General features: G+C 39.3%; 1 protein-coding gene across 1 annotated transcript in view; it reads right to left on the bottom strand.

The window, feature by feature from the left end:
• Positions 1 to 13,827, bottom strand: part of IPO5 (importin 5) — a 48,280-nt gene extending 34,453 nt beyond the window's left edge. The window contains exons 1-6 of the mRNA XM_023218040.3: positions 13,680 to 13,827; positions 7,915 to 7,995; positions 5,128 to 5,320; positions 1,593 to 1,695; positions 543 to 639; positions 230 to 334 (exon numbers count right to left, since the gene is read on the bottom strand). Coding sequence (XP_023073808.1) covers positions 230 to 334; positions 543 to 639; positions 1,593 to 1,695; positions 5,128 to 5,320; positions 7,915 to 7,995; positions 13,680 to 13,769 — 669 coding nt within the window. The 5' untranslated portion in view covers positions 13,770 to 13,827. The remainder of the gene's footprint in view (positions 1 to 229; positions 335 to 542; positions 640 to 1,592; positions 1,696 to 5,127; positions 5,321 to 7,914; positions 7,996 to 13,679) is intronic.
• Between the last annotated feature and the right edge of the window lie 462 nt (positions 13,828 to 14,289).

Genomic DNA, 14,289 nt, shown 5'->3' on the forward strand with positions numbered 1-14,289 from the left:
ATTTACTTTACAGGAAAATTTTATAACTATAAATATATAAGAGACTAAAAATGTCTTTCAAAGGCAGTAGCCATAAGCTCAATGGAGACTGAGATCTGCATGTTTTGTTCACTCTTGTATCCCTAGTGCCAGAACATAATAGGCAGTAAGAATTTATTGCATAAATGATTGAATGCATTAAAGAACCAAGTAAGATATAATTATGATTTATTCTATATTGTTTTCATACCTGTAGAAATCCTGGTAGCAAGTCTGCAAAATGTTTGAACAGAGCAACATTATGCTCATTTGCAAGTATAAATGCAGCTGTGGCTCTAGCAGATAAAGTTCTAATCTAAAATGAAGAGGAAAAAATGTCAAGCATGAGAAATTTTTGATAAACACAAATTCAAGCATTCTTACTCAAGATCAAATTATTCTTTTATCAGTAAAACTGGTGTTTACATTTTAAAGTATAAAAGTAAACACCTCCTAATATACTAATTTCTTTCACAAATCAGATTAAAATAGATGGCAACATTAATACGATTGAAATTATTTACCGACGGGTGTTCCTGATCTTGCATACACTGAACTAACATCCGTTTGATGACGTCTAAATAGTGCTGCTGCTGGTTCCCAAAAATTCCAGGGAAGTTCCTAAAAGGTAATCCAAACATTCTTTAAAAGCTACATTATATTAATATCTTGGTAAAGTATGAGCTAGAATCTCTAATGAACTGTTTGTTTACCTGACTCAGTACGCATTAATCCATAGGTTGAACATCATCTACCCATTTTCTAAGCAATCCTTAGTTTTTGGGTTAAGTGAATGAAAACATACTGGAGAAGTCTGGGCTGGGAGTAGAGGCTACTCAACAGCCCATTCCCAGCTACATGCTTTTATCCTTATTACTCTGTCTCAGTCGAAAGCTGACCTGGAGTGCAGGATGGGACAAGAGCAACCACAGGTTTTCAGATGAAAACTACAGTAACTATGCTCTCTGACCATCTGCATTCTCTAATCTGAATTACTGATATTAACAAAGATACATAAGACAACTAAAGTAGAAAACGATATAATGCATAAAATGTGTATGATCTTGATCACATTTTAGGTGTAGTAGAAAAATATAACACAGTGGGGCAAAGAATAATCACTTAATTCTAAACTTAGACTATTTGCTTATAAATATACAGGTTTGTTAAAATTTTGTAAAATTTGGTCACAGAAGATCCAGAAAACATAATGGGGATTCACCTGCATTCTCCTTAAGACACCATTATTAATGTGGTTTTCGAAAAGCTACATTCAGTATTATGTTAATCTCCAAATAAATGAGAGGAAACTTCAATAAAACTTTCAGAATCATAAAAGACAAAGAGAAAGCAAGCAAGCTGTAGAGAATCTTTGTGTACAAAAAAGATCACAACATGAAATAAAAGGCCCTTTAAAAAAATTTTTGCTTCCAATACAAATACAAACAAAGCTTATGTAAAGGCATTATTTTCATTTTAAGTATCAAGTTAAATTAGGCTAAAATAATCAATTAAAAGGTGTTGAGGGTATTCATGAAATCAAATGTCTCAAAAAACTAGATGAATGTATATACCAGAAAATATGAAGGGCAGCTTCCCGCAGTCCCACATTTTGAGAGCTGACTGAATCAAAAAGGAACTTCAAACCTTCGGGCCACTGGTTATTGCCATCTTCATCTAAAAGTAAAGAAATCCAGACATAAGGTGTGTAAGTCAGAACTTCAATATTCTAGGAGTAAATCCTTTCATTTCATAAGCCTCATTCAAAACATGGAGTAGTGAAAAATGTCACTTTTGCTATTTTTAAAAACTCCATAACATTCTGTCCTTTAGCCATAAAAATGGCATCATAATCGTGTTAAAAAAAAAAAACAACCCAACAAACCAACAAACCAAACAACTCTGTATTTGGGTTAATCAGGTATCAGCAGAGGTTTTTTTTTGAGATGGAGTTTCGCTCTTTTACCCAGGCTGCAGTGCAATGGCGTGATCTTGGCTCACTGCAACCTCCACCTCCAGGGTTCAAGCAATTCTCCTACCTCGGCCTCCCGAGTAGCTGGGATTACAGGCGCCTGACACCATGCCTGGCTAATTTTTGTATTTTCAGTAGAGACGAGGTTTTGCCATGTTGGCCAGGCTGGTCTCAAACTCCTGACCTTGGGTGATCCAACTGCCTCTGCCTCCCAAAGTACTAGGATTACAGGCATGAGCCACCGAGCCTGGCCCGCAGAGGTTATTTCTAAGGAGTGGAATTTGAAGAGAAGGCAGCACTTTTAACTGTACAAATATCTGATTGCTTGACTCCTTTATATGTACCATTGTCATTAAAGAGTTGAAAAAGTAGGCAAAGCTAGTATTTGGTGGCAAGGTCTTGAAATCAAAGTAACAATTACTTTGGAACTTGACAAGACATCACGGTTAGAATCTCAGGACTCATACAGGGTGCTCACACATTGCAGTTTGGTGCAAATAATGCCAGAGGATGTTATTAATATGTTTACTATTTAACAAGATTAAGAGATTTTAAATAATACTTTATAATAAAAATGAGTGACCACAAAAATCTATGGTGCCATTTATGAGACTGGTTATATTGCCGCAAAGACCTTAAGAGTTACACAACTCACAAAGGAATTACCGATGTTTTCTTTTTAAACTTCCCCCCATATTTGAACTCTTGTGAAATGCCAAGTGTGCTGCTAAGGTGACATTAAATGTCTCTTCAACCTAAAGACGACACTTTGAGGGGAAATAAAATAGTAGCTTAAAAAAAAATCTATGAGAGCACTTTGAACACTTTGGAAAGCTTTGCATTGTTAAGTGTTTCTGAATGAGAAATGATGCCACCTACAAAAATTGGTATCTGCATACTGAAAACTGGAAAGTAGAATTTTCTAAACAATTTAAAAATATTCAAAATTAGGGCCGGGTGCTATGGCTCACGCCTATAATCTCAGCACTTACGGAGGCCAAGGTGGGCAGACCATTTGAGGTTAGGCATTCGAGACTAGCCTGACCAACAGGGTGAAACCCAGTTGGCACCATCTCTACTAAAAAAATACAAAAATTGCTGGGCGTATGGGAGGCTGAGGCAGGAGAACCACTTGAACTCGGGAGGTGGAGGCTGCAGTAAGCCGTGATCACACTACTGCACTCAAGCTAGGGCAACAGAGCAAAACTGTCTAAAAAAATTAATTTGAACTCATCTAAAATATAAAGAATTGACATATTCCCCATCAGTTTCTAAGAAATGCTTGATATAAGAAAGGATACAATCTGCTAGCTGAATTGAACAAGAACTTACTGCATTACTGGTTGATGAGATTTTAAAATTAGTGTCATAATGTACTAAGCTCAATCAATAATAATGTCCCATTTAACCTTGATCTTCATTTCAACTATTAAAAATGCCATCTAAACAAGCTGCGCTTACAATCACACTTATAAATGCCTGTCCAAAAAAAAAAAAAAAAGAAAGTGGTGGCCACACTCTCTTCTACGAGCAGGAAGTACGAAGATGAGTGGGACAAAACCCGAGACACCATGGAAGCTATCATGGCCCTGGAGAAGAACTTGAACCAGGAACCAGGCCCTTTTGGATCTTCATGCCCTGGGTTCTGCCTGCATAGATTCCCATCTCTGTGACTTCTTGGAGAGCCACTTCCTAGATGAGGAAGTGAAACTCATTAAGATGGGTGACCATGTGACCAACCTCCACAGGCTAGCTGGCTCCTAGGTTGAGCTGGGCAAGTGTCTCTTCAAAAGGCTCATCATTAAACAACAGTAAAAGCCCAGGAACCTCTGAGGGTCCCCCTCAAACCATCAGGGCTTCTGCCTGAGCCTCTCCCTCCAGCCACCACACTGGAGACCTCTCCCAAGCCCTAGACCAAATGGAAATAAAGCTTTTTGCAGCAAGATAAAAAAGTAGCATGTTCAATTACATTATTATTATTTTTAGTTGGCCAAAAAGGATTTTTACCTTTAGTAAAATGCATTTTATGTTTGCCTTTTACCTCACTTAAAAAAATATCTTTTGGGCATTAAAAATGTACATAGTAGGCTGGGCGCAGTGGCTCACCCCTATAATCCTATCACTTTGGGAGGCTGAGATGGACAGATCACCTAAGGTCGGGAGTTCCAGACCAACCTGACCAACATGGAGAAACCCTAAATATACAAAAAAAAAAAAATTAGCTGGGCGTGGTGGCACATGCCACCAGCTAATTCCAGCTACTCAGGAGGCTGAGGCAGGAAAATCACTTGAACCTGGGAGGCAGAGGTTGTGGTGAGCCAAGATGGCACCACTGCACTCCAGCCTGGGCAATAAGAGTGAAACTCTGTCTCAAAAAAAAAAAAAAAAAAAAAAAAAAAAGAGACATAGTATAGCTGCATAACAGTATATGTATATATTTATTATCATACATGTACAACAGCAAAAGCACTGGAGTCACTGATTTTTAGTTCAACTGGCAAGTTTAATGTACAAATTAGGTTATACTATTAATTAGCCTGTGCTTCTAAAACATTATAGATTTAGGAGGAAATATAACTGCCAATTTTCAAGCAAATTACAAAATTACTTTTCCACATGGATTTTTTTTTTTTTTTGAGACAGAATCTTGCTTTGTTGCCCAGGCGGGAGTGCAGTAGCGTGATCACGGCTTAATGCAGTCTCCAGCTTCTGGGGCTCAGGTGATCTCCCATCTCAGCCTCCCAAGTAACTGGGACTACAGGTGCACACCATCACGCCCACTAATTTTTTTGTAGAGATGGGGTTTTGCCATGTTGCCCAGGCTCGTCTTGAACTGTTGGACCCAAGCGATGTGCCCACCTTGGCCTCCTAAAGTGCTGAGATTACAGACGTGAGCCACTGTGCCTAGCCTCACATGGGTACTTTGAATACCAATAGGTAAGTCCTATGACTGGATTTCACAAACATCTATCTGTAATTTCTGGCTCTAAATGCAAAATCCACAAGCACACTCATTTTAAATAGAATAAATGCTACTCAGGTACTCATGAGTCTTACTCTAAAAGATTCCACTAAAAAAAAAAAAAAGGAAGGATATATCCATGTTTTTGGTAACATGAGTGCACCTGCATACACACCTATTAAATTCCTGGCCAGTTCTGCCGCAATATCACAAACTTTTTTCCTCATGCTAGATTGTGTTTCCATCTGAATAATCATGAGTAGCTCACTCTTGATGGCAGTCTGAACATCAGACGGAAGTGCTGGATAGACTTCATCAAATGCAGAGGACAAGAGACGTCTTAGGAGAACAGCGGCCATTTGTCTAGCCTATAAATAGATAACATTGTTAATAATTAGATTCACTCTGCCATTGACATATTTCACTGTTGTATTTTTATATTTCAAAAGCACCTTGCTAATTTTCTAAAGAAGTAAATATATAACTATTTCTAATTACATTATCTATTACATGAACTTATTTTCTTAGTGCCACAAAATAAGCCATTTGTACTCAAGGTGAGGAGAACTCCTAATCACATTACAATTCAATTAGGAACACATATCTTAGCAATGATAAACCTGTCTTTAATCCCTATTTTTAACACATTATTTGGGAGAAAAACAAATCTTAAATTGTAACCCTATAATGAATGCTCTTTTCTTACCTTTCTGTCTGGTCTCATTCTAGAATATCAAGTGCCTTTCCCACCCAACCTTAGGCTCCCAGCCTGACCTAACTTCTTACATAACTGCCCTTTGATTAACATCTTAGATAAAATGCTTCTTTCATGCAAACAAACATTACAACTTCCCAATACCTAAAAAGTGCTAATCCATCTCAACATGTGTATTCTTGGATTTTCATTTTCAAATCTGTGTAATTAAGTTTGGCATTTTCTGTATAACATTTCTTGAGATTATCAAAAGAAAAGCTAAGACAAATGCCATACTCAAATTTTATCAAATCGAACCAATCAACTATTGGGAATATTGAACCTAATCTTTCCTGCTCTTGATTTCTCCAAGCTGATGTTACTCATTATCACTATAATTACTTTGGGAATTTGACCAACAAAAAATGTTAAGCTACACAAATAAAATTGACAATTTTTATCGCTTCTCGGCCTTTTGGCTAAGATCAAGTGTAAACTTGACAATTTTTTTTTCCTCCACTACTTTTCACTGAGAAATCTTTTTATTGAAACATTTATGGTAGGTAGAAACCTTTACAAATATTTAACATGTTCTAGAAATAATTCGAAGTGGTTACAATTCTTATAAAAGTGGTTAAAACTCATGTGCAATTCCTCCCACACATATACCAAAAACTATAAACACACAATCAAGATGCTATCACTAATTCACAATCATCTAATTCTTAAATCAAGTTAAAATTTAAATAAGGCTTAATACAAGTTTTTAAAAATAAAATTCAGTAATTTTCATTGTTATTCTTGGCTTTAAATTCCGTTTACTAGCTAACTTGCACTAATCTTCAAGAATTAAAACAGTCATCTGTTTTTAGTGATAGAAGTCACCCTATATAGGGTTCTTCACATTTGACATCCATTTTGAGTTACAGAAAAAAACATACTACAAAAGCAAAAAAGCACCTCTTGTCATCTAGGAAAAAAAACCTGGGATACTTTTATATGGCTTTTAAAGTGGTTGAGAGAACATGAAGTTGCTAGCCTAAACTGATTGACTATTCATCTGCTTAGAGAAAATTGATTGACTGGAAGAAGTCAGGTGAAACATAATGTAAAAGCTCGGCGTGACTTATTTCCATCAAGGATAAGCATTTTACATATAGTTTGACTGCTAGCAAAAAATTCTCACACTATGAACTCTAAATGTAATGTTTTGTAGGTAGAATAGTTTTCTAGACTTGGGTATTTTTATACCTTTTCCAAAGTAAACATATTCAATGGCATTCAATATTTATGAGGATATTAACTTATAAGTGGGGGTGGGGGGAAGAAAATTAGCTATGAAATGCCTCAATCAGAAGTATGAAACTATAAAATCCTAGAAAACAGCCTTGTTTTTACCATAGGGAAAAATAATTCTTAATATGAAAACAAATCTGAATTTGGTATAGGAAGTAGGTAATTAGCTAAAAACCATGATTCTAATAAAATATTCTAGAAAATGTCTCCATTCCTAAGTATATTTTTAGCACATATACTTCATCTAGAGATGGTTATAAGCATAAATTTTTAAAGATTGGAAAAAAATGTTTTTTCAAAAACATTGATAACACATCAAAACACTGAACTAATTTACTTCTTCAGAATAAATTGTTTCAAGGAAAGATTTTTAGCTGCAAAAAGCACCTCAGTTAGGCTGGGTGTGGTGGCTCATGTCTGTAATCCCAGCACTTTGGGAGGCTGATGGGGGTGGATCACTTGAGGTGAGGAGTTCGAGACCAGCCTGGCCAACATGGTGAAACCTCGTCTCTACTAAAAACACAAAAATTAACCAGGCGTGGTGGCACAGGCTTGTAATCCCAGTTACTCGGGAGGCTGAGGCAGGAGAATTGCTTGAACCCAGGAGGCAGAGGTTGCAGTGAGCCGAGATGGTGCCAGTGCACTGAAGCCTGGGCAACAGAGTGAAACTCCATCTCAAAATCAATCAATCAATCAAAACAAATCAAATCACTTTAATTTAATAATTCTTATGCAATTTATAAAACCATTAACCTTCATCTACCCTAGACACATTATCTTATATGGAAAAAAGGCAATTATCATTAATACAAAGTACTTAAAAAAATTACATTATAACTCCTAAGTAGCTTTTAGTAAATAATAAGTACAAAGTTCTAGTAAAGTCCATGTGGTAAATCACAATTCTCATTCCTACTATGATCATCATCTTATTTTCTAAGAATTTAATAGTCACAAATATTAAGGTAGTACCTCTTCAGCAGCTGTCGTATTTCTGATGGCTTGTAAGAGGAATGTGATCTTTGACTGGCCTGGGATATTCTCATAGGTTTCCTGTGTGGGAAGAAAAAAATGGTTAGGAAAGAATGTTAGAAAACTTCATGAGTAAATCAATGAAAGAAATGAAGAGTCGGAAGGATGCACGAGAAATTATTTAGTTTAGGTCTGGTATTAACACCTTCTGTGACATGAAATACACTTCAGTTATGTTAGGGAAGAGAAGATGTCCAAAGGGTTGTTATCAAGTTCCTTTCTACCTATATCTCTTAAACAAATGTCTCTAATGTGTGTGCATGTTTTCCCAACTTATGATCCCTGGTTAACAAAACTCAAGGTCTAAGAGGGCAAAAAAATTGCCAAATGTGACTTAAGCCATTGTGCTGCAAATATTAGTGCTCACTTAAAATCACCTTACATCATGAGAAACTGTTTTGTTAACATTTTTTAGACTGGATGATGTACAACTGGTTCAAATTACCACTACTTAAGAGTTGGGGGCATCACACCTGGAAATAAGTCAGAGAAACAAAGTATTCAAATCCTTTATGCTACATTTTCTTCCAAGCAAGGATCATACTAAAACCATACTACATAGATAAATGAATGTGGTCAGGATAAATTTGGCCAGGAGGCTTTAATGTCTTTTGTACATCTATCAGCAAGAGGTTTGTGACTCAGGACACTCTATCCTCTGTTAATAATGTAAAATCACAACAATTTGGTTAACAACAAAAAGTTGACACCAATTAAAAGACAGATGATCAGAATGGATTAAAAAACAAGAACCAACTATATGCTGTCCAGAGAAGTGCAGATTCATATGCAAGAATTCTCATTCGTTCACTGTGGAAAAGAAATCAACTTAAGTACACTTGGAATTGCTTCCTCTAAGAAGCCTCTTAGTAAATAGATAATCCATTCTTATTCAGCAATTTAGAGTTGAGTCTTATGTGGGTAACATTAATTTCTTTAGAGCTTACCTGCTCTCATTGCTACCATACCTCTATATCTACGCGGCTTCTCTGGAACAAAGTGACAAGGGAGGAAAAACAAGACTATTTTGAATCCATATCTATCTTAAACCTTTTACTAAGCGTCCCATGGCATCCATGAGATATTAACAGATAAGGAAATAAAGGCTTATAAGTTAATGACTTGCCCAAGATCACAGACAATGAATAGCAGACAGAACTCTGGTCCTCTAAGGCCAACCATATTCAAAATCTCTCTGGTACTGAAAGCTGTTTCACTTCATTAAACAACCAGTTCTATTTATGCAGTGCTACACAGTTTTCAAACTTTTCAAACATATCTGTCTGGGGAAGAACAGATTTTGGGGGAAAGGAGAATTCAAGATCTTCTGATAACCTCAAGTTCCCATTCTAGTAAAAAGCACAAAGGATCATAACAATGCTGAAAACTGTGCCAAAACGTATTCACAGCTGAGGAGAAGATGGTCTGAATTTATTTATCCAGAAGAGATAACTTATATAAAGATATTCACAAGCTGAATGCAAAAATGGTTATGTATCTCTGAGACTTTTCACTTAATATTTACCTTATACCAGCAGTATAATGTTTTCATTTAAAAAGTATCTCACTGTACAATAAAAAGCACCCAGGTTAGCCACTTATACAGTGGTAATGTGAACAATGTTTAACACTTAAATTTCCAGTGGTCTAAATCAAGTTTTTGCAAAAACTTCTTTTTTTTTTGAGATGGAGTCTCACTCTGTAGCCCAGGCTGGAGTGCAGTGGCGCGATTTTGGTTCACTGCAACCTCTGCTGTCCAGGTTCAAGCGATTCTCCTGCGATCAGTCTGCCGAGTAGGTGGGATTACAGGCACCTGCCACCGCACCCGGCTAATTTGTTTGTATTTTTAGTAGAGACGGGGTTTCACCATCTTGGCCAGCCTGGTTTTGAACTCCTGACCTCATGATCCACCCGCCTCTGCCTCCCAAAGTACTGGGATTACAGGCATGAGCCACTGCGCCTGGCCCAACACTTCTTTACTAGGCTACCACTCTCAGAAAACCTAATATAAATCCTGAGGCTCCCTACTCTTGCCAGGGGGAACTGCTGGTTTGACTATGTAGACTGTTGGTCTAACTCTAGTAGACTCAACACTGGGTCAAATATTAAACTCTACTCTATAATGAATTAGAAGCCAATGGTGGGAGAATTTAGTATGAGTGACAGATGACTTCTGTTGAGAGAGGGTTCTCTCCATCTGATATGTTCCACTGTGGTAATGCAAATATAGTATCACATCAATAGCATCACAATGGTCAAGGATAATGGTTAAACAGTCTAAGTTCCACACAGACAGGAATGGTAATTCTTTATCTTTGTATCTGAGTTCCTAGCACATCAGCGTAAAAGAATTATAAAGACTATTTCTAATACTATTCCTAGCACTAGTCGTTAGGTTCAGTGAATGTCACCAGTGTTGTGGCAAACAAAATTTCAATTCTATCTGATTCCACCTTATACAATTTACACAATGCAAAGACTTCTCCTCTGCCTCTTCCCTGCCCACGAAGAAGAAATGCTCATATGTACTCATCTCGTTCCATAAATATTTATAGTGAGCCTACCTTGTATGAAGAAAAGTAAAAGAGGGGACGCATGACTTTTATCTATCAACACCCTGGTTCCTCAACAATCAGGTATATTTTTCAATGTTATCCTCTGTCTACTGAAATCTCAACAACGGGCTGGGTGTGGTGGCTCATGCCTGTAATTCCAACACTTTGGGAGATGGGAGGATCACCTGAGGCCAGGAGTTCAAGACCAGCCTGGCCAACACAGCAAGACCCCGTCTCTACAAAAAACACTGAATTAAATTCTCTATTAGAATCAATGAGGAACAAATTCTGTATGGAGAACCTTAGTAAGAAAATAAAATCTATGCACATGATTAATAAATACTTAAGCTTACGTCGTATAAAAATGTCTAGTGATAAATACCATGAATACTCTGTACTACTTGTCAACTATTTATTCAATAGTTACTATATTCTGAGACTTCGGGACATTCACATATGTTTCTTCAAATGAGAAATATTTTCTATAAAGTTAATATCCTTACACATTTTAAAAAATAGAAATAAACTATAAAGCCTATTGAATGGCGTATACGATGAAAAAAGTTTTAACTTTTTTGAGTTTTGACATCTTTTCAATGATATCAACCAAATATATAACCATATTTGAACACAAAAGAAGTCACCTTAGTCAACAGTTTGGTATTTATGTGTCAACTAAGTATTTTTATTTTGAATGAGTAAATTACAAAGATATTTACTGAGCCCTGGCCAATTTTTCAGTTCATAGAAAATATTTCTATATTTGCTGTATCAGACTTAACGCTAATTTTATTTCATTTGATTTGTTATAAAACGCTTATTTCATTAGGCAAAAAAGAAAAGGGCATTACATGGCACCAAAGAACTTCTCTTAACATTTATTTTTTTGGGGGTCAAATTAGAAAATTCTGTGATATTTACTTTACATATTAATATATTCTCAGGATATACAAAGAAAGTAAAAACCTAGTATCCGAATGTTTTCACTAGGAATAAACAGACTAAGAGAATAACAGTACTTATTTCCAATTATTCTTTATGAGAAAATGTGCTGAATGCTGATAACTATCCCCAATGTGATGTGATAAAAGATTTACAACAGGCACCAATTGGAATTCAAGCTAAACCAGACACTGGTATTTAGTTCAATAGAAGAGAGATTCCCCACTAGGCTTGACAATAGAGACTTAAGCAACTGGAGGGAAGAGGGAGAATTAAACTAGCTTACTAATTACAATGCTGTTCTGCTTTGTAACACATGGAAATTTCTATTATAGGTTGGGATTAAAAACTTATTTTGGCGAAAAATTATCTCAAGAGTTAGCAGAAAGTATTAATTTTTTCTTTTAAAGCATCATCATATCCCCAAGGCAAACTGGTGCAATACATGCATATTACTTCTAGGAACAAATGCCACTTTTCAGTATTCTCCAAGTAAACCTGGGAAAGTATGCAAAGATAGGTATATATGTACTCCTGTGCATAGCACTGTTTTTAAAAGAGCAGGTCACTGGAAACCACAATATCCATTTCCTAGAAGGCTGCTTATATAAATATCTATCCATATGATGTATAATCTATAGCTGACCAAAAAACTCATTTATGAGGCAATGTGAAATATACTGAGTGAAAAATTCAAGATGCAAAATAGTGTAAATAGTATTATAAGCCCATTCAAGTAAAAAATAAATGTGTATGTTAAATTTGCAGGGAAGACTCTCGAGACACTTAAAAGTGGTCACCTTTGGGAAATGGGATAAGAACCTATCCACTGTTTGAATTTTTACCCTGAACATGTATTACATATATAATAAATAAAAACTTAATAAAGTGAATAGTTGAAAATGCCTCTTCATATAGAACAGAATTTTGGGTGTGTTTACTTCACTTAATATAAAACCTCTAAGTGTAACCAGCACATCCACCATCTATTCAAAACAAGGATTAACACTGTTGTTTTAAAGACACCTGGAAAAGTCTTCAGGCCTGAGTTCAGAAGAGGACCTGTAGTCAATTTCACTGGCTATATGCAAAATTAATTTTTGCTCTTTAAAAATATCTGGCTGAACATCCTTCATTTAATCTTAGAAAACTCTTCAATCGCATGGTTGCAAAAAACCCATATATAACCAAGTTTAGCGGTCAGCTAAGAAACTGGAAAGTTTCTCCCTCCCCTGGAAATATCCCATAATAATCGTGGTCTCAACGCTGACGATGTAACATCAGTCTTCCAGTGAACTTGGTAAATGAGCTTACAGATATATTTAAATTACTGTCACTTGAAAGTATCTCCACATTTTGGAGGCCAGGAGCAAGAGGAGGTTTGAAAAAACAGATTACGATTATATTTAATGAAGTTGAAGACTTAAACATATGGTACTGGCCCAGTTAAACAACGGAAGTCCCACTACATCCATTTATCCCACGATTCTCTAGAGAGCAAAGAAAATTTGTCTGAAGGAAGAGCAGAGTAAGTGTATTACAAGCCCAGAGTAAGGTGGAAACTGCATAGAAAGAAACCCTAAAGGCAACTTCACAAAACTGGGGGTGGAAAGGGGTAGGGAAATCTGGCTTCTGATGTTAGGAACTAGAATGAGAAAGAACTAAATGAAAAAAGGCAGTAGGGACAAGGAAGGGCACACATTTAAAAAGAGAGGGACAAACGGTGTGGGAGATGAGCAGGGGGTAGAAGCAGGCGTGACGGGTAAGGCAGCAGCCAGGGTTTGGGAGACCCACAGCGCTAGGCTGGGTGGAGACAGCAGCTGGAAAGGCGGTGGGGGCTCCCGCTGGGAGAAAGCGGGAAAGGGGCGAGCGGGGAGCTAGGAAAGGGGGTGGCCAGCGAAGTTGGGGCCCCGGGCCCGCCCTGCACCCCACACCTGGACTAGGGCAGCGCGTCGGGAGCGGCCGCACGTGGGTGCGAGCGGCGGCAGGGAGATAACTGGTGCCGGGCGCCGCGGCAGCAATGGCCGTAAAAGCCCGGGGGCACGACCGGGAGCCGCGGGCCGCCTCACACGTGGGCTGCGCGGCCGCCGCCCGCCGGGCCCAGCCTGCGCGGCCGCCGCTGACCGGACGAGGCCCGGCCCGGCCGGCGTCGGGAAAGGGTCGGCGCGCCGGCCAGGGCGCGGAGACGGGGGCGGTGAACTCGGTTACCTCTGCCTGTTTCCGGACCACATTGTCGGGGCTGAGCAGGTTTCCCAGGAGCAGGTAGAACTGTTGCTGCTCCGCCGCGGCCGCCGCCATTGCGCTAGGCGTGAGAGAGAAGGAGGGAGGGGAGACAGGAGCCGTGAGGCGCGATCGCGGGCCGCGGGAGGGGCGGAGGCGGGCCCAGCGCGGGGACCGGCACCAGCGGCGGCGCGGGGCTGTTGGGGGGCCGGGCGGGAAGGGCGGGGCAAAGGGGAAAGGGGAGTACGGGGCGGGGCCTCGCGGCCTCTCACCCCGCCGCGGCCGCCGGCGCCGGCGCCTCACTGGCCCTGGGCGCAGGGGGGGCGGGGCCGAGGCCGCCTCCTCGGGGGCCGCGCTGATTGGCCACGCACCCTGCGGTGCCGTCACTGGCCGCGCGCCGTGGGCCGCTGACTGTGCGCGGGTGGGGTCGGCTGGCGGCTACGCAGCCGGGCCAGGGCCGGGATCGGGGTCGTGGTCGGGGTCGAGGCCTGGGCTGGGGCCGGGGCTGCGTCGCGGGGACAGCGGGAGGTGGGCCGGCGGGCCGGGCCGCGGCGAGGGGCCTGAGGCCTGGCCGGGAGGAGGGGCTAGCTCCTGAGCG

This window comes from Piliocolobus tephrosceles, chromosome X (genome assembly GCF_002776525.5).
Source record: "Piliocolobus tephrosceles isolate RC106 chromosome X, ASM277652v3, whole genome shotgun sequence".
Lineage (NCBI taxonomy): Eukaryota > Metazoa > Chordata > Mammalia > Primates > Cercopithecidae > Piliocolobus > Piliocolobus tephrosceles.